General features: G+C 46.2%; 2 protein-coding genes across 6 annotated transcripts in view; one reads left to right on the forward strand and one right to left on the reverse strand.

Annotated features, from left to right (window-relative positions):
• exoc6b (exocyst complex component 6B) overlaps nucleotides 1-19,041 on the reverse strand; it is a 47,045-nt gene extending 28,004 nt beyond the window's left edge. For 2 of the 4 annotated variants that reach the window (XM_030337654.1, XM_030337653.1), the window contains exons 1-8: nucleotides 18,854-19,041; nucleotides 12,286-12,451; nucleotides 10,944-10,991; nucleotides 10,723-10,813; nucleotides 10,580-10,625; nucleotides 9,564-9,768; nucleotides 5,419-5,607; nucleotides 3,127-3,195 (exon numbers count right to left, since the gene is read on the reverse strand). In XM_030337654.1, the coding sequence (XP_030193514.1) occupies nucleotides 3,127-3,195; nucleotides 5,419-5,607; nucleotides 9,564-9,768; nucleotides 10,580-10,625; nucleotides 10,723-10,813; nucleotides 10,944-10,991; nucleotides 12,286-12,451; nucleotides 18,854-18,942 (903 nt within the window). In that variant the 5' untranslated portion in view covers nucleotides 18,943-19,041. The remainder of the gene's footprint in view (nucleotides 1-3,126; nucleotides 3,196-5,418; nucleotides 5,608-9,563; nucleotides 9,769-10,579; nucleotides 10,626-10,722; nucleotides 10,814-10,943; nucleotides 10,992-12,285; nucleotides 12,452-18,853) is intronic. The other 2 variants (XM_030337656.1, XM_030337655.1) reach the window with 1 other exon arrangement.
• A 2,388-nt stretch (nucleotides 19,042-21,429) lies between these two features.
• On the forward strand, nucleotides 21,430-23,612 carry LOC115529163 (vicilin-like seed storage protein At2g18540). Of its 2 annotated transcripts, none has more exons than XM_030337709.1 (2): nucleotides 21,430-21,706; nucleotides 22,308-23,612. In XM_030337709.1, exon 2 carries the CDS (start codon nucleotides 22,406-22,408, stop codon nucleotides 22,859-22,861), a length of 456 nt encoding a protein of 151 aa, XP_030193569.1. In that variant the 5' UTR covers nucleotides 21,430-21,706; nucleotides 22,308-22,405; the 3' UTR covers nucleotides 22,862-23,612. The 2 variants fall into 2 exon arrangements, with proteins under 2 accessions (XP_030193569.1, XP_030193568.1); XM_030337708.1 differs by having other exon boundaries at nucleotides 21,560-22,112.
• Nucleotides 23,613-23,616: the final 4 nt, after the last annotated feature.

Below are 23,616 nucleotides of genomic sequence, written 5' to 3' on the forward strand. Positions count from 1 at the left end.
GGGCCTTCAGGACCCTCCAGTAACAGACTGCTAACCAACACCCTGCCCTAGACTAGAACCACCCAGTCCTGGAGAACCACCCGGCACGGACCCAGCCCAGCCGGCCTGGTGAAGGACATCATAATGGGCTGTTAGGACCGAGACTGGGGTCTCAGCCACAGACTGGGAGAAGAGAGGAGACACAAATAGGCTGGGATCATGGGATGGACATGATGGAGTGTAGAGAGGAAGAGAGAGGGAGGGAGGGTGACGGAGAGGGAGAGAGAGAGAGAGGTAGAGAGTTCAGGTCTATTATCAACTCTTTGATGGTCTACTGTGGTTTGCTGTGCAGTTGTGGCTGGCCTTGCTCTACTGACTTTCAATGTGGACACACACACACACACACACACACACACACACACACACACACACACACACACACACACACACACACACACACACACACACACACACACACACACACACACACACACACACACACACACAAAACCTATTTCCTACCCTTTGACTTGAAATAACAGAGTCCTCTTATATCTCCACACAATGTGTGTGTGTGTGTGTGTGTGTGTCAGAGGGCCTGGCCTATCAGTCCTCCAGACCAGCGTCTAAAGTGTGTAGCCTGTCCAGAGATAAGCCACCAGAGGCGGTGTGAGATCATGGCTCAGTCAGCGACCCCCACCTCCTGACGTTGCCAGGCTAAAACAGTGTTAAGGTTAAGGCCAAGATATACCTCAACAGCAGCCTTGGGTCTCTACGTCACAAGAGAGCCAAAAGAGGCCGTTGCCGTACGCGACGCAAGCTTAAGTCTCATTTATGGTTCCAACGCGACAACACACTGACCAAGCAGACGCTTCGACGCAGTCGTGAACCTGTTTCGGTTCTGCGTCGGGTTTTAGTGGGAGGACCAATCACAGCCCATGCAGCTGCGTCGCCTGGACGCATGGTTACAATGTTTGGGAGGCGCACGTCAAGCCCTTGCGGTGGACGCAAGGAGGGTCAGCGAGGACCTAATGAGTCTGTAAACCCCCTTGCGTTGCGTCAACGTGGAACCATAACTAAGCCTTTCCCCGTTACTCCCCAAACTGTAAAACCGTACATCAGGGCAACAGACGGCACCGCCTTATCTCGCCTGCTACGTTTTATGGTTAGTTTAGGACAGATGAGAGGACGAGGTTCCCATACATCAGTCCAGTTGTATGACACATCCTCTGCACATTATAAAGATCCCCAGATGTCACTGAAGCGGTGACTCTTGGAGACTCGGAGCCGCACCTTCTGGTCTGATGCAGGATACTTTTTCCTGGAATCTGACCAGTAGTCGCTGCTTACGCAGCAGACAGAATCCAAGAACGAAAGGGAGGACGAAAAAACAACGACAGACTAGCGCAGGACAGAAAGAAAGGAGAAAGGGACGAAAGAGAAAAAGCCGAAAAAGAAAAAAGGGAATGAGTGAGCGAAACAGAGTGAAAGACCGAAAGACAAAAATAAAAGGAGAGAGAGAGAGAGAGAGAGAGAAGCCTGATTGATGGCTGTCCTCTGCCCGGCTAGTGAAGGAATCCCTGGCTCCATCAGAGCAGCTAAGCGATCTCCGCATCATCCATCACTCACAGCCTCCGCGGCTCCACCAGCCAGTCTGGAAACCCTGGGCCCAATGCCCATGTTTACATTCATCACAACCCCGCCAGCGCGCCACGCGGCCACGGCGCACGTGTGTGTGTGTGTGTGTGTGTATGTGCGTGAGTGAGTTGGTGTAACAAAGGATGATTGTTTAAGCCTGCTGCCACTCTCCACGGCTCAGTGAATACACTGTAAATATGGAGGAGGAGGAGGAGGGAGTAAAGAAGTTGGGGACGAAAAGAGAATGAGAGAGGAGAGAGGGATGAAAAGAGGAAGAAGAGAGGAGAGATGGAGGAAGGAGAGAGAGGCGAGAGAGGAAAAGAGGAGGGATGAAAAGAGAGTGAGGGAGAGAGGGATGAAGAGGGAGAGGAGAGAAAGAGCACAAGAGAAAGCAGGTCTTGATTGCAGAATGGATTGAACATCCAAGTTTACTGTATAAATAAATGCTGCGAGTGCGTGCATGTTGTGTGTGTGTAGTGTGCGTGCATATTTGTGTGTGTGTGTCTGTGTCTGTGTGTGTGTGTGTGTGTGTGTTGAAACGAGAGTGTGCATGCATGACTAATACATTCTTGATGTTCCTACAAGAACACTAAATGGGAAAATAAACCAGACTGGAGCACTTTATACATGTGGAAGAAGTAGTAGTCAGGACTATACAGGTACTATTACTAGTTCTACTGCGCTACTATTAGTACTTCTGTGAGAATGCAATGGGAGTGACTGCTGGGTCTATCGTAACCTCTCTCTAACCTCCCCCTCCCCCCCCCTCCCCCCACACACTCACTTTCTCCTTCCTGTCAGGGTTCATGCACTTCCTGTCCCCTAGGAGAGCCCCGACACACACACACACACACACACACACACACACACACACACACACACACACACACACACACACACACACACACACACACACACACACACACACACACACACACACACACACTCCCCCCTGGGACAGAGTTAACCTGGTCACAACCCCAGCCAGTTGGGTGCACGAGCACACACACACACACACCTCTCTGTGTCAATCTGGTGGGAGAGAAGCCAGATTCAAGGCGTCCTCTTACAGCACCAAACTCCTTCTTATGTTATGTAAAACCTGTTGACTTTTCACTCTCTTCCCCTCCTCTGCCTTGTACGGTTACAGTCCATCCATCCCTCTCTCTCTCTCTCTCTCTCTCTCTCTCTCTCTCTCTCTCTCTCTCCACCCCGGCAAGATATCATTACAGCGCACACGTTTTCCACATCTGCCTGGTCGTTATAAACTTCCATCGGGTTCCATCAGACTCAGAATCATCCGACTCTTGTTGATCCCGGCCCGCTGGATGGACCGGGGGAGTTGCACCAGCATGGAGGCAGGGGGGGCGAGTGTGAGGGTAGAGGTGACCAACGGCGGGATGGGGGGAGGGGTCTTGGTGAAAGGTTATGAGGGTAGGGGAGGGTAGTTTCAGGGTGAAGCATAACATAGCATTACATTACATTAGAGTACAATACAGTAGAACTCACCAGGACCGTGTAGATGTGAAGACAGCGATACACCGGAGAGAAGTCCACCAAGTCCTGAGCACCTGGTATCTAAAGGACAGACAGACCGAAAGGTAGACAGTAAGATCCACAGGTAGACAGGCAGACAAACAGGCAGACAGGCATAAACCATCAAAAGCACTGAAATAAATACATTTTCTATCATCCCAAACCGTCTGTCCCTTTTCACTTTGAAAGTCTGTCTTACATCACAGTTGGTCTGAACAGTATTGCAGCTAGTCTGCACTTGATCACGACTACAGTCTGTCCATTATCACAGCTGGTCCTTTATCACAGCTACAGTCTGTCCATTATCACAGCTGGTCCCAGCAACACTCCGTCCTTGATTCCAACAACCGTCTGTTTTTACGCAGATAGTCTATCATTATTCGTCAGCTTGTCATTCATCACAGCCAATTTTATATCAGCTACAGTATGCACAAGGCTAGCCTGACCTTGATCCCAGTCTGTTCTATGTCCGTCCTAAGCCTTTATCACAGCTAAGCTGGTTTCACACCGCCGCGCGGCAACTCGCGGCCTCCATACATCTCAATGAGGGAAGGGCGGCAGAGGGGAGGCGGTTCCAAAAGCGGCTGTTGACCACGAAGCGGTTGCCGCCCACATGAACGCGCACAGATCTTGCCCTACTGCTCAGCTTTCCCCGTGTTGAAACTTTTGGCGGCAGCAGCAGCAGCCGCATTTGAAAAGGCCCGGCCCTTCACACCGCCGCGCTGAGCCCTCCGGCGGCGAGGAGGTAATCAGGGCGTTGAGCGAGCAGCATCAGTGTCCTTCCTTTATCACAGCAGCAGCCTGTACTTTATCAGTTAGTCCTTTAGCACCGTTAAAGTCTTTCCTTCTTTGAGTCTCAAAAGCCTCAAAGGCTAAACGCAGGGAGCGCCAAACACATTATATATAGTATATCGTTTATGCATCGCATTACTAGCCTGTAAATTGCAGTCTTATTGGTCTGGTACATTGTTACCAGAAACTTCCAATCCTTGGAACGAACACACACACACACACACACACACACACACACACACACACACACACACACACACACACACACACACACACACACACACACACACACACACACACACACACACACACACACACACACACACACACATCCTGCCCTGTTGGAATGTGTGCCCTGTTAAAATCATTTGAAACAAACACAATGCCAGCTTTGATCCCAAACACCGAACATGTGAACGCTTGTACGCACACACGCGCGTTCCACAACAATGATCAACGCCCATGGGATGCGCCGCAGAGAGCAACCCCCGGTCATACGTCGGTGTGTGTGTGTGTGTGTGTGTGCATGTGTGTGTCTCAGGGTGGTTCTCTGGCTGGCATCGCCGCCAACAAGGTCGTAACCTTGGCAACCGGGGGGGGTGAGGCCTTTGTTGGGGGCCAAGGTGACTTCCAGAGGAGCGGGCTGGGCAGAGTTCTCAGGAAGTGGACGGGCCAATGGGACCACGGCGTCCTGTGTGACTGCTCTAAGAGTGTGTGATCTGGCGTTGGTGTTTCCTGCAACAACAAACATCAAAACAAGGGAGTTCTGCTCGGGGCAGAGCAGCACAATGCGTCGCCACTTTAACGCCCCTAACGACCTTGGCGCCCGGCCGGCCATGCCAGGCACTGATGGAGACGCCGCACTCTTGTGCAGGTTGCATGATTCTTCATGCTGGACCAATCAGGGAGCAGGATGCTTTTATGGTGGACCAATCAGGGAGCACAATTCTATTATGTCGGACTAATCAGGAAGCAGGATGCTATTATGGCGGACCAATCAGAGAGTAGGATGCTATTATGGCCGACTAATCAGGGAGCAGGACGCTATTATGGTGGACCAATCAAGGTGCAGGATGCTCTTATATTGAACTAATCAGTGAGCAGGCCCCATTGATAGTGGACCAATCAGGGAGCAGGTGCTATTATGGTGGACCAATCAGTGAGCAGGCCGCATTGATAGTGGACCAATCAGGGAGCAGGACACTCTGGGGGTCAGGTCTTCTTCAGAGAGCATGGTGTTCTGGCGGTGGACCAATCGGTGAGATGTTGTGTACACATCCCAAGCTCATCACTGATTGGTTGTTCTCAAACTGATTTTCAACCATATCTGGGTTCTCTCTGATTAGGGAGATCAAAGCGACAAGAAGATGTTTTTTGAGATGCTAAACTAATTATGAACCAATTGAATATCATTTACAGGATGATCTGCATAGGAAAACAAAGTGCGACCACTTTGGGTGTTGACCTCCTCACCTCCTCTTCCTCCTCCTCCTCATCATCTTCTACGTCCAGGATCCCAGAGTCCTGCTCCGACAGTGGACTGCCCCCCTGTCCGTTACTCTCGGTCCCCGCCCCTAACGACAACTCCTTCCTGATGCGTCGGCCAATCAGGGCCCTGGGATGTACGGAGGTGGAGCTGTCCAATGATCGCTGCACCTGGGCCTGACGGACAGACATAAAACAGAGAGACAGACAGATAGACATAGGTTAGAATAACCAAGATGGTATATATAAAGGGCCAGAATTTCAGTCTGTATATTATTTATTAAATTCTCGCCAATATAGCGCTTCTAATGCAGGAAATAAAAACACACATTCAGAGAAATGTCATCATCTTTGTTATAAATGGCAATTTCACTCCGGGATAAGAGAGTGAAATGTTAGAATATCTGTTTCCCAGTTCACTGTGTTGTATCAGACTTAGCTTTTAGACCACTCCTGAATTCTGTCATGTGCTATTATAACGCATGATGCTTCCAACCCACGATTGTTTGATTGCGAGAGTCTACTTTGAACGATAATTCAACCATTACAATTTTAGGGTACAGCCCTACTGCTGGTCCACTGCTTGCCTCTTCCTCAGAGGCATCTCCCCCTCCACTAAACATCTTCCTGTGGGAAACCCTGACTGCTTTCAATTATGTGAACTTGAAGGAATGCAAACACAGACCGCGGACTGAAACTTAAATCTAACGCAACATCACCTGAAGTGGAACCTGCGTGGATAAACCGCTCGTGGCTGCGCCATTCATGTCAACCGTAACAACATTAAGCCCTCGGGTTCCTCAGACAGGTAACGGTAAACTTATTGTAGTTCAAAGACAAGTTTCACGCTAACTGGCTAAGGACATATCCATGGCTTGAATTTAACAACGGTGAAATTAGCTGCTGAACCCCCAAAGTGAACTTCCCCCTATGTGAGGCATTTAAAAAGCATTTTGGAAAAATGGGTGGAATATATATATATATAAATAAATATATATAGGAGGGTGTATTGCCGGTAATACCAGCCCCTCACCCCCTCACGTCCGGGCCTGTTTGAACAAAGCGAGGATACAAGGTATTTTAGACCCGTCTGTGTCCTGGTCGGACCAGAGCAATGCCCGGGTCAAACGGATCCACGGGAGACACGGCGACCCCGACTCCTAAGCACACCGTCTCCACACACGCACACGCACACACACACACACACACACACACACACACACACACACCTACTTAATGAGGAAAACCGCTGGGTTTGTTCGCGTCTGTTTGTGTGCGTTGGGCATCAGATCAAAGATGGCATTGTTTTGCGTTTCCATGCTGACTGATATACACACAGGCACACATGCGCACACGCACACATGCACACACACACACAAAAACACACACACACTCTCTAAATGAGGGGAAGCTTCCTCGGTTCAAACAGATAACTGCCATGGGAACAGACAACAACATAAAACTACACACACACACACTGACGCATACCTCTGTGAAACCAGTCAGTGGGATTGTTAGGAGTCTGTAAGAGGGAGGAGGGACAAAATACTTTTCTCCTTAGAAAACACCTGAGTCTGCTTCAGCCACCTGAACGGGGAGAGAGGAGGAGTAGAATAGAAAGGGGCAACAGGGGAAAAAGGTTGGAGGGCGAACCACGTATGTTGGCGATTCAAATGAACCCCACTGCGTACCCAGAATAGTTCATAAAGAGAAGAAAGGAGGAAAACATGAGGTCGATCCGCACGGCCCCGAATGGGCTCCCACGGCCACCTACGTCACTACCTCCGTCACCCCACGTCAAACCTGTGTCGGAGTGGGTGAGAGGCAGTGCGTCGGTGACGGCGAGAGAGGAATAAGAGGTGTGGGATGCGTTAATTGTCAAAGGCGTTGTGTTGCATTGTGGGTGCACTTCACTGTTTACTTGGGCGACGGGTAGGAACCTTTTGTCTCGGGGGGCTTTGTTTCCCCAGGGGGAGCGGGATCAGAGCGGGAGGGAAGTGGTTTTCAAGAGGACGACTGTGCGTCATCATGGAGCGGGAGAAAAGAGGGGTGAGGGGAGGGATTTAGAAGGAACTTTTGGGACAAGTGTAGGGTTTTGAAAAAGTGAGAGCGGGATGGGCCGAGAGAGGATGGAGAGGGAGACGGAGAAAGTGAGTGAGAGCGAGAGAGAAAGAGGCAGAGACAGACAGAAAGAGATAAAAAAAAAGCCAATTGACGGTCCGGGTATGTAACCGCAACGTGCGATGCACAGCAACATGGCTGAAATGCAGCTGGCTTCATGCTAATTAGCCCCGTGTCCAACCCGCCCCCTCAAAGTCAACACCTTTGATCTCAATTAAATCAGCTTTTAGTTTTAAGATAAGTTGACCTTGTATTACTTAAGTCATAGTAGTAGTTTAGGTTATGGAACCAATATTTCAATAATTAAACATTTAGAAAACATTTCAAATTATAACAATTCAAAGGAGAAAGTCCTCATTCCAAGATTATCCAAATGAAAAAAACCTTCCCGTCTACATGCCTGCTCGTCGTAAACCAGACATTACAAATACATATTTTAATTATATTCGTTTGCAGTGTTTTATTGTTAGGCATTAACACAATTGATGAATGACAATGAGTGAACGAAAAACCCGCGCTAGGTTAATTTGATGAAAATGTGTTGTAAAGACACTTCATTGTCATTTAAAACTGTAAAATATTGTACCGTTTTCTACATTTATAATTGTAGTAGAGTTAGTCAAGAAAAATCGAGGGACGACAACTACAGTAGACCTGGAACTGGCATGGCTCACCTTCTGGCAGCGCGGACACGCGCACGCACACGCACACTCTATTTTGGTTTGTCTTGTGATGGTTCAATACACTAACCCAGCATGGACTCTTCAGCCACTCTCACCCTGTGTGTGTGTGTGTGTGCGTATGTGTGTGTGTGTGTGTGTGTGTGTGTGTGTGTGTGTGTGTGTGTGTGCGTGCGTGTGTGTGAGCGTGTGTGTGTGCGTATGTCTGTGTGTGTTCAGTAACTAGATATAGGTAATCAATCTTATTCCACTTCACAGACGAAGCAATCTGTTTCCGATTAGAGAGTGTGCGCCAGTGTGTACGGGCGTTCTCATATATGTGCATATGGGCCTCTGCATACGTGTGTGTGTGTGTGTGTGTGTGTGTGTGTGTGTGTGTGTGTGTGTATGTGTGTGTGTGTGTGTGTGTGTGTGTGTGTGTCCGTCCTACTGGAACCACAGGGAGGGGATTAAGAGAGAATCACAGGAAAACAGAAGGACTAAAAAAAGTGACAGAGGGAGAGATGAAAACAGAGATTGAGAGAGAGAGAGTCCTCTACAAAGATATACATCTCCTCTCACCATGACAACACCTCTCCTCCCTGTCACAACTCTTGATACATATGATGAATGTATTTCCTGCCGCGCTCTGCCTGCCGCTCTGCCTCTTACCCTCCACCTTCCTCTCTCTCACTCCATCTCTATCCCTCCATCTCTCCCTCTGTTTCGATATCTGATTCTGTCAATCTCTCCCTCCATCGATCTCTCTCTCCCTCCACATTTATCCTCTTACCATTCCATCCCTCCTCCAGTATCCCTCCCTCCATTGGGCAGCAGACAATGGGGCCATTGTAAGTCCTCCTTTCCTCTCAGACTTAATTCTCTCTCTCTCTCTCTCTCTCTCTCTCTCTCTCTCTCTCTCTCTCTCTCTCTCTCTCTCTCTCTCTCTCTCTCTCTCTCTCTCTCTCTCTCTCTCTCTCTCTCTCTCTCTCTCTCTCTCTCTCTCTCTCTCTCTCTCTCTCTCTCTCTCTCTCGTATTTTTACATCTGGGATGCTGTTCAGAGAATCCTTATTTTGGAGGAAGAGAGGGAGGGAGAGAGGGGAGGATTGGTAGAGCAACAGACAGAGGAGGGAAGTCAGACGTAAAGCAGAGTTTTAAGATTTGAGATCCCAGTCGAAGTGGTCCCAGTCATTTTAGTGAAGGCTACTGTTGGTTAGAGACTGAGTGGTTCTGCTGACACCTAGAGGCCGGCAGGAAAACTACACCAAAACACAGTGTGTATGTGTGTGTTGTATGTGTGTGTGTGTGGGTGTGTGAGAGTGTGAGTGTGTGTGAGTGTTTGTGTGTATTACCTGTTTTATGGCGGTCTCCCCCAGCCTGTCAGAGTGCTTGCGGATACTCTCGAGGAAGTCTCGGAGGTGGGTCATGGCCGTGTCTCTGATTTGGGAGCGGAGTAGGGGGGTGCTGTCGGCCATCAGACCACAGAACCGGTACTGTCCGGCTCTGGGCAGACAGGTCTGCTCCAGCTGGCCCAGGGTCCTCAGGGCTGGGTAGTACCTGACACACACACACACACACACACACACACACACACACACACACACACACACACACACACACACACACACACACACACACACACACACACACACACACACACACACACACACACGTAATGAGAGTAAACCCAATAAGAAAGACAGTGGTTCCCAACCTGTGGTTCGGGGACCCTCTCCGGTCACCTGATATGCAAGACTTATAAGCACTTTTGGTCCCCAATTTAGTCATTGGTTTGTCTATGGTGTGCTGTTAAATATTATTAGTAACTTTATCTCTTGTCAGGTGTGTGGTCTCTCCTGTTTTTTAAATTTGTTAAGTGGTCTGGTGCGTGCCCAGCATCAACATCTGCCACACGTAATACCCTTTATCTGTAGCGTGGGCCTTTCCTCCACTCTGACTCCACTCACTGGCGCTGCTCAACGCTTTCTTCACGTAATTTGTGCTATTTTGGAATCGTCCCCTTATTTCCCGCACTTGTTATCTGATCCCAATGGTCAGCGTCATCATCATGTAAGTAGTAACTGATCCAATCTGATATTACAATAATTGTAGCCAGACCAGGGGCAGGCACTAGAATGGGAACCGACCCGTCCCAGTTGATGATAATAAGATGTGGACCCTAATCTGTGCTGGTCCCAGGCCGGCTCGGGTAGACCTAAGAAGACCTCTAGTTCCTACCAAGTTCAAGTCACTGAACTACAAGAACTCATAGTGCTTTGGCTCCCCCTAGTGGTCAAACTGAATACTGTATGACCTCCACCAAGTTATTATTCATCCTTCATCAAAACACACACACACACACACACACCTTTTGGCCTCCATCTGCTCCTGTAGTTTGCTGTACATCTCCAGAACTGGAAAATGAACAAATAAGTTTCTGTATGAGTGTGACAGTAACATTGCGTGTGCATTTAAATATGTGTGCGGTGCGTGTATGTTGGTGGCTATTACCAGGTAGACACATTTGTAGCTTGTCAATGGTGCTAGCAATGTTTTTCTGCTGTATACGACATTGTCTTAGTTCCTCCATAGAAGCCATCAGCTGAATAGAAACAGTGATGTACAGACAGAGACAGAGAGACAGAGAGAGAGAGACATGTAGGTTGCTTCATTTTGTTCATTTTGGTCACCTGATTGGTTTAATAGCAACATCCATTAGCCAATCAACTCACCCCTTTCCCATCTTGCTGGAGGCGTCGGTCTGTCTCTGTCACCTGACTCTGGAGGTGGGGTATGGATTTGAGAACATTGGAGCAGGAGTGATAGATTCAACCTGTGTTCTGGTTAGTGATGTCAATAAGCCATAACAATCTATTTTAATGTTGACCTATAAAAGTGACATCCCAAGTGGGAGTGTCCACCCAGATGCATCATGGGAGGATCAGCCAGTCTAAGAATGGACCAGATTTGAATGTTTTATTAAAAACACACATCTTGGCGGTTTTTTAGAGGGGGACCTTTGACATGGAGATGATGAAGAGGTGGACGTTTAAATAATAAGAGTGTATGAAGACACTTTTATCTTCATACACACATTACACCAGACCGTGGTGATGGAGAGTGTGTGTTTTTAACTTGTGTATGTATTAGAGCTGTCAGTTAAACGCGTTATTAACGGCGTTAACGCAAACCAAATTTAACGGCGTTAAATTTTTTGTCGCGCGATTAACGCAATTATTTTATAAAAAAAAATATATACATATATATATATATTTTTTTTTCTTTGGCTCAAAACAAAGAAGCAGTAGCCTGACTGCTATGTTCAAATGACATTTGTTCAAAGCAGTCATTTAATTGCACTATAGGCTCTTTTTTTGTATCGTCCTGTTTTGATCAGTGTATATGGCAATGTTGTTATCAATAAAAAATCATTTGCACAAGGCAAGCCGATGCACTTCACCATGTTGATGAGAGAATTAAAATGAGAAGAATTCTGGGACAAAAAAATCAAGGGATATTTAGCATAGAAAAAGAATTTGCGATTAATCGCGATTAATTAGAGTTAACTATGACATTAATGCGATTAATCACGATTAAATATTTTAATCGCTTGACAGCTCTAGTATGTATGTATGCATGCAATGCTGTGAATCAATTTGGTCGAATTAAACTAAACCAAACTCAACTAAAAGTAAAACTCTGGTATAATTGAATCCTCTTAATACATAGGTCATGTTTGTGAAAGGACTGAGCATTAAGCTCGTCTTCACTAGACTGTATAGGTTGAGTATTATTATTCCTCGATTATCATAGGAATATGCCGCATTATTTGCTTCCCCTGCTGATTGTTTTTTAACATGCATTACAAGCACATTCTGTTATAAAATACGAGTAGGCCCAGGCGATAAGCGCGAGAATCGCCTACATTTATTTGAATAGTTCATTTATATTTGAAAGTTTAAAATGTGTATAGAGTATAGAGATATTTGTTTTTATTATTGAATTAATATTTGATGCCCAAAATTTGTTCAAGCGGCCCTTACACACACACACACACACCCACCCCTCCCTCACCTTGAGTTTGTGTGCCTCTCCACGGACTTTGAGCAGCTCAGTGATGGAGTCCACAAAGCCCTGAAAGTGGTGGTTACACATCCTCTCAATGTCCCGGTCATGGCTCCGGATCCTCCCGTCCAGCTTCCCCATGAACACACCATGCTCCTCTCCATCGTACACTGACCTGGGGAGAGAGACTATGTTATAGACAAGGAGGGAGAGAGACTATGTTATAGACCAGGAGGGAGAGAGACTATGTTATAGACAAGGAGGGAGAGAGACTATGTTATACACTGACCTGGGGAGAGAGACTATGTTATACACTGACCTGGGGAGAGAGACTATGTTATACACTGAGCTGGGGAGAGAGACTATGTTATAGACAAGGAGGGAGAGAGACAATGTTATAGACAAGGAGGGAGAGAGACTATGTTATAGACCAGGAGGGAGAGAGACTATGTTATACACTGACCTGGGGAGAGAGACTATGTTATAGACAAGGAGGGAGAGAGACTATGTTATAGACAAGGAGGGAGAGAGACTATGTTATAGACAAGGAGGGAGAGAGACTATGTTACACACTGACCTGGGGAGAGAGACTATGTTATACACTGACCTGGGGAGAGAGACTATGTTATAGACCAGGAGGGAGAGAGAGAGACTATGTTATAGACCAGGAGGGAGAGAGACTATGTTATAGACCAGGAGGGAGAGGGACTACGTTATAGACCAAGAGGGAGAGAGACTATGTTATACACTGAGCTGGGGAGAGAGACTATTTGCCGCTTTTCCACTGCATGGTACCAGCTCGACACGACTCGACTCACATTTTTTGCGATTCCTCCGCGAAAACATGGTATCTGGTACCTGAAGTGGCTGCTTTTTCTAGTACCGCCTCGCTCTAGGTTCCAAGCGGCTGAGCCGATGCTAAAAGGTGACGTCGGCAGACGGCCGGCCACTGATTGGCCAGAGAGTGTGACGAAGTCACGAGAGCGACATGGCAACCATGCTGGTAACAGCCATAGCAGCGCCGCAGCCAACATATTCCACTTCTTCAACTTCTTCAACATGCCAGCTAATAATAGTAATGTTATCGATGTCCTCCATTGTTGTTATGTGGGTTCTGTCCATGTGTGGGTTGCGTAGGTGTTGTTTGCGTCGCGTACAAAAATACCCTTTCGCGCAGCCGACCCCGCCGCCCACGTCCAGGAGGTACTATTTGCGGTGGAAAACGACCCGTGCTGCTACCGTGTCGAGTCGTGTCGAGTCGAGCTACATGTGCGGTGGAAAAGCGGCATATGTTATAGACCAGGAGGGAGAGAGACTATGTTATAGACCAGGAGGGAGAGAGACTATGTTATACACCAGGAGGGAGAGAGACTATGTTATAGACCAGGAGGGAGAGAGACTATGTTATACACTGACCTGGGGAGAGAGACTATGTTATACACTGACCTGGGGAGAGAGACTATGTTATACACTGAGCTGGGGAGAGAGACTACGTTATAGACCAGGAGGGAGAGAGACTATGTTATACACTGAGCTGGGGAGAGAGACTATGTTATAGACCAGGAGGGAGAGAGACTATGTTATAGACCAGGAGGGAGAGAGACTATGTTAGACACTGACCTGGGGAGAGAGAGACTATGTTAGACACTGACCTAGGGAGAGAGACTATGTTATAGACCAGGAGGGAGAGAGACTATGTTATAGACCAGGAGGGAGAGAGACTATGTTATAGACCAGGAGGGAGAGAGACTATGTTATACACTGACCTGGGGAGAGAGACTATGTTAGAAAGAGAGAGAGAGAATGTTAGAGAGAGAGACTATGTCAGAGAGAGAGAGCGAGAGAGAGAGACGTATACACTGACCTGGGAATAATAACTATATTATAGACCTAGAGAGAGATTGGAAACCAAATGTCTACTACAGTCTATTCTGTAGAGAGAAACATGCCTCTAATCCCTACCTGCTCATAAATGTCTATCGGAAGTCACTGTGGTTTAAAAATGAAACAACTGTGGGTACAGCACAAGTCCACTAGTGGCAGTGACAGGTAGGTATACAACAAAGCTGCCCAGTACAACCACCACAGTCGTCTACTGTTTATACTGGGAGCTTCCCAATGTATAACCACAGTATTCTACTGGTTATACAGGGGAGCTTGCCAGTACAACAACATTATTCTAATGGTTGTACTGGGAACTGCCAAATACAACCAGTCTCCTAGTGGGAGCTGCTTCGGCGAAGGACTCTTTGCTCACTGGCTTGCTCTTATTGTTACTCGTACGCAAAAGTTGAAAGATAGTGAACCAAGACAGGGGATACGTCTGATATTAGCTCAACAGAGAGAGACAAAGAGAGAGAGCAATCCAGTAATACTTTAATAACGACGGGTATGTCAAAGAGCTCTGTGGTGGACGTGTTGCAGCTGGCAGGGAGACTCTGCTGTTGAAACCCTTGGATACACACAGAGAGACTGCTGTGAACCACCACTGAGAATAACACCACAGTGCCCTGGTGACACATTAGAGAAGGCCGGACCTCACCCACACACACACACACACACATCGAAGATAAGTGGTGCGGGTTTGATTTGTTATGGAATATTGAGTGTGTGTTCCTGTGTGCTTGTCTTTCCAATGACACACACACACACACACACACACACACACACACACACACACACACACACACACACACACACACACACACACACACACACACACACACACACACACACACACACACACACACACACCTGAACATGGCCTTCCTCTTGTTGACAAAGAAATGACCAACCTTTACAATAGCGCCAGACTGACGCCATGAACAGCTTCCTTTACACACAAAGACATAAATACAGAAGCAGAGAGGAACACAAGCACACGCCAAAACATTAAAAGGATGCCTTGAGGAGTTTATGTTTGTGTTTGAATGTCACTTCTATATCCGTAGTACGTTTTGTTGCTGCAGCGAAATACAACGAAGCCCTTTGAATTGAAGAGAGAAATAGAGAGGAAGAGAAAGAGAAATAGAGAGGAAGAGACAGAGAAATAGAGAGGAAGAGACAGAGAAATAGAGAGGAAGAGACAGAGAAATAGAGAGGAAGAGGTAGAGAAATAGAGAGGAAAAGACACAGAAATAGAGAGGAAGAGAGAGAAAGAGAGGAAGAGAGAGAAATATAGAGGAAGAGAGAGAAATAGAGAGGAAGAGAGAGAAATATAGAGGCAGAAACAGAAATAGAGAGGAAGAGAGATAGAGATAGAAATAAAGAGGAAGAGAGAGAAATAAAGAGCAAGCGAGATAGAAATAGAGAGCATGCGAGACAGCAAGCGAGAGGAAGAGAGAAATAGAGACGAAGAGAGAGAAAAAGAGAGGAAGAGAGTGTGAACGAGATGAAGAGAGACAGAAAGAGAGACAGAAATAGAGACGAAGAGAGAAAGAGAGCAGAAGAGATAGATAGAAAGAGAGGGAGAGAGAAAAATAGAAAAAGAGAGAAACATATATAGAGAGAAGAGAGAGAAAGACAGAGAGTAGGGCTTGGTAAAAAAAAAAGATTTTGGATTGATTTCATTTACATTTTGCAATATCGATTCATAGGGCATGATGAGATCAATTTAAAAAAAAAATAATAATTTGTTTGGTTACCATTATTATTATTTTTGCACTTTAATAAACAATACCTTCATGCAATTTGCAGTAATGGAATGTTGTAGTTCAAGTACACTTTCACTTGCAATTCCTTTCTAATTTCAAAATTGCACTTTTGAGATTTGAGACAGTTTTGTTTACAGCTCAAGTTTAAACTGTCCAATATACAAGTTTTCACTTAAAACCTGTTGTTTAAGATGAAGAGAAAAAATAAAGTACATTTGTATTTTGTGACACGGTTGAGCCATTTTCATTATTTAAGAGCAGATTGAATCGAATCAAATCGTGATTAATCGATTCAGAAGTCAGAACCTTATGAATCGAAATCGAATCAATTTAGGAAATTGGCCATGATACCCCGCCCTAACAGAGAGAGCTGCTTGTCAGCATTCGTCTCTATCATCACTTCTGAGGAATTCTAGCAATTAAATATTTCACAATACAACTCTGAAGAGAGCTTCTACAGCTCATCCAATCAGGAAGTGTGTGGGCGGTTCTACTGCACCTCCACCTTTATTTGATTTGTCCTGCATGGTTTTTGTTCGGGTGGAGTCAATTATGCCAAACAAATGGGGGGGGGGGAGTAGTCCAGTCGCATAGTAGCAGTAAGTACTTTACTGTAACCTCTAAAAGTCATTCCTCAGTCTACAAGTTTCAGTATCTCAACATCTCATAGGGAAGCTGTTTGTGAGAGAGAGAGGGAGAGAGAGAGAGAGGGAGGGAGTACACAGGCCAGTGGAACACACCCTGCTGAGTCATCAGGCTAGCTTTGGACACACACACACACACACTTTATGACAGCTGGCAAAATAACGTCTTGGACCGCATCACACAGACTGAGGAGTGTGTTTGTGTGGCTAGGCATTAATGACAGGGAAGCTCTCTGTTCCCTGTGTATGGTCCGCGCTTTCGTACACACACACACACACACACACACACACACACACACACACACACACACACACACACACACACACACACACACACACACACACACACACACACACACACACACACACCCTGTCTTAACAGGTTGGTCGCTCCACATTCACCCAACAAAACTTATCAGGCATGATGAAAAAATAAAAACATACTGCTTTGGTTTGAAACTACTACTAGTTATCTAAAGAACCATTAGAGAGACAGGCAGGCAGGCAGATAGATAAGGAGGCAGACAGTAAGACAGGCAGACATGTAGGCTCAGCAGCAGGTGACCAGGGTATAAATAGTATTCACATTAGAAAGTGACAGACCTGAGAGGTGACATCACTGTAAGGAGGGGGAGAGGTGAGGAAAGGGGGAGGGGAGTGAGGAACGTGTGGGTGAGGGGGGTGAGGAGGATGTCTGACAGGGTGAGGGAGGGAAATACTTGAGACTAAATCCAGAGTTGAAGAGCTGAAGGAGGAGAGATGCAGCTGGGTGGAGGACTGAAGCAAAGCCTGATTCTAATCAGATTCTTATCATTAATATAATTTGTATAATTTCATACACACTTTATCCAAGTATTTTTGGTTGATTCTGGTGTTCGAGTCTGAAGCATCGCCCTCAATCAGACTCGAACACCAGAATCAACCCAAAATTCTTGATTGACCAAAAATACTTACCAAATCAATAGGAAAATACCCACCACAAGGGCATTTTAACATACAAAATCCCTCATTGACGCTCATACAAAATGACCCAAGACAACTAGGTTGCTGAGCTGAAAGCGTGGGGTTAGTGTACACCTGGAGGAGAAGGTAGAGGTGGGACAGTACAGAGACAGGAGGACCCGGTAGAAGTAATGGTAAACTTGCTCTGGGATGCCGACAGGTAGTCTGCGGATGTAGGGGATTGAACCAATATACACTTATGCTTGAATTACACACACACACACACACACACACACACACACACACACACACACACACACACACACACACACACACACACACACACACACACACACACACACACACACACACGCACACTGTCTTATAAACAACATCAAGATCAACAGCTGGAGAGAGAGAGAGCGAGAGAGCGATCCATACACAAACAGCCTCTTGTTTCCTATCCAAGACCAGCACATTGAAATTGGTGTGAAGATGCTTCCTGCTACCACTACACAATGCAACAACTGTTTAGAACTGATAATGATGACTTGGATCTTGGCCCTCACTGAATCGTCTTGCTGTCTTGCGAGACCGTGACTTCACTCTTCAACTACTGTTTAAAATCAATTAAAAACGACACACCAGCCAAAAAGTTGTTTTGGTTTGAGTTGATACGACACACACACACACACACACACACACACACACACACACACACACACACACACACACACACACACACACACACACACACAAAGTGTTTAAGTGCTTTGCATTGACTTATATGCGGCGGGCCTCATACATTCCATCAGCTGAGCGATGCTGCATGACGTCACGAAGAGGTCTACGGGGACCCTGTGTGACGTCACGAACACAACGGTCAGTGGTTAGGAGTTATCGTAGAGTGTTTGGTTTCATTTCACGTCCACTGTCAAACAAATCCCCTCTTCCCGAAACAAGTAGTAAGCTTGACCGTTTTTGCTAACCACTGCAGCCTTTTAGCTTTACTTCCCCTGATGAGTTACTCCAAACACAGTGCACTGGAGTTCATAGAGAAGTTGACTTAACTTTCAGCCTTCTCACCACAACGATACAGACCAGCTCCACTCACGCATCAAAATCGTGAAACGTAACCGCTCAACAACAGTACTTGGGGGCAACAAGTAAATATTATTATTTTTGTTAGCGGGACATTAGCATGGCTGGAACAACACTTGTAGTTTGGAGCCGCAATGAGCAGCTAACTTGTTAGGCTAACAGCTAGCCTCATTCTGTCAGTCTGGTAACAAACCGGCTGACAGCCCGAGTGTTAGTGATTATTCTCCCCGGTCTTACCGGAGGGTAGGCCCGATACAGTTGGTGTCGGTGCTTTCGATCTCCCGTAGGATCCGCTCGTGCTCCGCCGCGGTTTCTACGCTCGACATCCCGGGTGTTGATGCGACCTGGAGGACCAAGTCGCTCCGAGCTACACACACACAGGGAGGCGCTCCATTACTCGCCAACACGCAGTACGGCCGGGCGGGGCCTCGCTCGCTCGCTCTCTTTCTCTCTCTCTAGTAAAAAAAAGTTGATCACATGTATAACATATTCGGGTACGGCAGGTGGCGATGTGTTCCTTCAAACAAAGCTAGCAAAAACTGGGAATTTAAGAAAATAATCCAGGGGTATCATTCGACAGTGGTTCTTTGTCTAGCGCTCTTTAAAATGTGACGGTACTGACCAACACAGGCACCCTAAGCAAAGAACATTGCAATTATTGAATTGACCTGGGAAGATAAACAACAAATGTTTGGAAAGACTCTCACAGAGAGGCATCTAGAACCTGATTGGGAAACCTGAATAGGGCATATCTAGGGTATTTTTATTTATTTTTTACTGCCATATTGATTGTTGCTAATATCAAATAAGATTAGATATTTCTTGATTGTATACAATGATGTGGCATTATAAATCTCAGTCAATCTCAATCACCATAGTTTGCACAAAAGGTATTAATTAAGCCTACCTGATTTGTCATCCGTGAGGAGCATTCATTAGACCTCAATCTAATGACCGAGGAGGAGAGCTACACTGGGGACTGGGTCAAATCAATACATGCTAGGGAACAGGCCATCAGGAGGTAACAACCGGTTAGAAAGTAGGTGTGTGTGTGTGTGTGTGTGTGTGTGTGTGTGTGTGTGTGTGTGTGTGTGTGTGTGTGTGTGTGTGTGTGTGTGTGTGTGTGTGTGTGTGTGTGTGTGTGTGTGTGTGCGTGCCTGCATGCGCGTGTATGCGTGGCTTTGTAACGCGTTTACATTAAGCTGCGTGTAAACGATGGTATAGTGTGCGTTCTGTGTTAACCAGGTACGGGGGTCCGTTCCTGGAGCCTGGTGAAAAACAACGCTGAAAGATAGCTTATACTATTCAGTCGGCCTGTCAGTCTGATTATCTTTGTGCCTCTTTGTCAGTTGGATCCTTCCTTGTGCCCAGCAGTGAATTAACTGCTGAAGGTAACAGCACACCCTCTGGTGGTAAGAGGCCAGTACCGCAGGATGCTGTTAAGGTACAGTAATGATTTAGACACAATATATTACAGTACCTTTTTCACAGAGAAAACAGTCATCTACAGGTTTAAATACCATCAACAGGTTAATAGTAGATAGTCCAGTGTTTAGGATGTTTGACTCCCAGCTGAAAGGTTCTGAGTCCAAGTCCAAATGTTTAACTTAACCATAATATAATGTTTAGGCCTATCCTATTTCTTTCCGCTCCCTCTTCTAACCTTGTTGCAAGGCAGCAGAGTTTGGGTTGCTAGAGGGACAGTTGTAACCTATAGAAACAGGGCCTGGCCAGCCATTGGACAGATTGAGGATCATTAATGTAGCTAAAATAAAAATCACTATATTATATATAATAATACACACTATATTACATAATAATTAAACGTAATTTATAATGAGTTTCCTCCGTTAGTTTCTCCTTATTTTTCTTAAGTGCATTTTTACATGCTAGTGGAAGATAACTTGTGACGGTTGAGGTCCCTTCATATTAGCTACCGTTTCATAAAAATCGCTTGTGATCTGTAGCTTTTGATCCATGCTATGACTTGTTTGCAGCCATACAATATTAGTTTCTCCAAAAATTATCTTGTATTTTATTCTATTGTATTCTATTTTTATTTCTATATAAATAAAAAATACAGAGTATGTCACACACAAACATTTCACTGCACATCCTGTATGAGTATGTGACAAATAAAATCCCTTGATTCTTGATCTTGAATCTTGTATTTTGTGATTGAGTATCTTTTAAATTATCCTCAACTCTAACTATAAATGTGTGAGAACCCTGTGGGCTGTAGTGTAAAATAAGTTGAGAAATACTAGTGGTCGCTGAGTCTTGGATGAGGACGCATGGAGGGGCAGGCCTTGGAAGTAGCCCAAAACCATGCTGCAAGAGGGGAAAGGAGAGGAGGCCCATGTTCCAAAGGTAGGTGCGGGCATCTGAGCCAGAAGGATAGTTGGGATGTGTCCCAAGGGAGCTGGACATGATGGTAGCAAGCGGTGGATCTAAAGGGGTCCAAGGGCGAGCTTTGGAAGCTGAGGCCCACAACATCAATTGTCGGATCCAGGCTGGGCATGACATTCCACCAAGCCCAACCAACTCTTATCTGGGGGAAGATCGAGTCCCCAAAGTACCCTGTGTGACAGAGGATAGGGACCCAGTATCCTATTCACAAAAAATATGTGGTTTTTCTTAAGTTATTCCCATTTCCATTGTGTTATGTCAAATAATAAAGATGTTTGGATGAATGCAACACAGTTTTTCTGAAATTTGATAACTTTATTTGTCATCCTTGGGACCCTATTAAAAACAGGTGGAATTTCCTCGAATTTGCCTCTTATAGACCTTTCACACATGTAAAACAAATCACAACGGTCAAGTCTACTAAGCGTACCGAAAGCCGACCATTCGGTGGATAATCCCCGGTTGGGCTGTATGTGTGGAAATGACTGAATCCGCCCCTCCTGAGTTTACCCAGAACTTGAGAGCGAATTCACAAGGAGCGAGTGGGCGTGTTGCTGACATATCGATGACGTTTCTATCATGCGACTGGCACGAAGCCGGGAGAATACGAAGCGTGAAGAACAAAAGACAACAACAATAATGGTTCATTGGCAAGACGAAGAGATTCGTCAGCTTCTGAGGGTAAGGGCCAAGGCTGAAATCTCCAGACAAATAGTAGGAACGGCAAGAGACTCTGTTGTTTATGACCAAATTACGAAAGGCCTACGCGAAAAGGGAATAATCCGAACCAAGGCTCAGGTAAACACCAAATTAAAAGCTCTTAAAAAGCAATACCAAACGTTCGTCGACCGTAGAGGCCGTAGTGGAAACGGCGATGAAACATGGTGCTATTTAGGTTTGTGCGAGGCTATATGGGGATCGAGTCACTCGCCGAGACCTGTGGCTTTGGGCTTGGGCCAGGAAATGGCGTCCACCTCCAGAAGCACGGAGACCTCCTCCCCGAGTACCCCCGAACCACCAAGCAGCGACAATGACGAGAAGCCTTCAGTAGCTGATCTGTCGATCAAGGATTCGGGTTGTAGTACAGGTACGATTCTATTGGACCATTTAATGCCGTTATTCATTCGTGTAGCCTAGATAGTTGCATTATAAAGAGCAAAACACAAGTTATTGATTATGTTTCTTCACCCCCCGCATGTGATTTAGTGTGCTCGCCACCTACTGCAAGTGTATGAATGACTTTGTAGGCTGCATGATGATTAAAACCGATCTTATCTTACAGAATGGACCGTTCCTGATGAAGAACCTCCTAGGAAGAAGTCGAGGAACAAGACAAACTTGGAAAGGCAATCGGCAGAGGTGAGGCGCGTCTTCAACGATATGGACAAGGACTTCCACGAGCGAGAGCGGCTTCGGCTGCTCGAGGAGCGGGAGTACGAGGAGCGCTGGCGGCGAGAGCAGCAGGAGCGGGAGGACCGCCGCCACAGAGAGGAGATGGCCGTTCTTCAGGACATGACCACTGTACTCCGACAAATGGCCCAAGCCCAGCAGCAGACGGCGGACAAGCAGCCTCCACCCCTTCCCTCGGGGAGCCACTCCTGGAGCCCAGAACGGATCCGGCGGCTGGAGGAGCGGGACTTTATGGAGCGGCGCCGCAGAGAGGAGCAGGAGCGCGAGAACAGGGAACGGAGAGAGGAGATGGCGGTTCTTAAGGACTTGACCTCGACACTCCGACAAATGACCCAGGCCCGGCAGGTGCCGGCCGCGCAACCTCCACCCCTGCCCCCGGTAAACAACCCCTGGAGTCCAGAACAGCTTCAGCTGTTGCAGGAGTAGGTAGAGCAGAGGAGGAAGAGTGGCTGCGAAATGCTCTAAGATGAGACTGTCCGTCAATTTCAGCCGGGCTGAGCCAGGCTGGGCTATTCATGTCTGCTGGTTATTGTGATTACACATAGACACAAGGCCATCAAACCGTATAGCACCTCACTCCACATCTATTTGTGGCTAGTTTGTTTTTGGTTTTACAGTTCTCTATTTTATGCTATTGTAAGTGATGTTCAGTACCATGAGTTATGTCATGGGATGAATAAGGTTTTGAGATAAATGCACAAATGTGACACTTGTTGTTCAAATATGACACTTGTGTTATATCTATACCCATGGGGATGATACTGTACTCTGCCATTTTCTATTTTTCACTCTGCACTTGATAGATAAAACACGTTGTCTTGAGACAAATTCGTTGTCTGTTTTCTTCGATGCATCTTTTGAAAATATTGGAAATGTATAAACTATTCATATCTAGCATCTCAGGCCAAAACCAGTGAACACTATGCCTCAAAAGTTGCCTTATTACGAAATTGAGATTTTTCATCATTGAGGAGCCCTTAAATTCCCTCGACAATAACAAGTTCTTCCCAAGGTCGAAACCCCTTTGAAACCAAAAAAGGAATCGTGTGTTCCTCATATAATGCTCATTTAAAAGTCACAAATCCTTCAGCGATGCAAAAAGGTAACGGGTGAATAATAAAATCCAATTATTTTATTTGATAAATTGTTTGTACAAATAAAAAAATCTATACACGGATGGT

This window comes from Gadus morhua, chromosome 17 (genome assembly GCF_902167405.1).
Source record: "Gadus morhua chromosome 17, gadMor3.0, whole genome shotgun sequence".
Taxonomy (NCBI): domain Eukaryota; kingdom Metazoa; phylum Chordata; class Actinopteri; order Gadiformes; family Gadidae; genus Gadus; species Gadus morhua.

Coding starts and splice junctions, on each gene's coding strand:
- LOC115529163 (XM_030337708.1), top strand. CDS start 21,605: ATGCGACTGGCACGAAGCCGGGAGAATACGAAGCGTGAAGAACAAAAG. Junction 22,113..22,307: donor GGATTCGGGTTGTAGTACAG/GTACGATTCTAT, acceptor CTTATCTTACAG/AATGGACCGTTCCTGATGAA.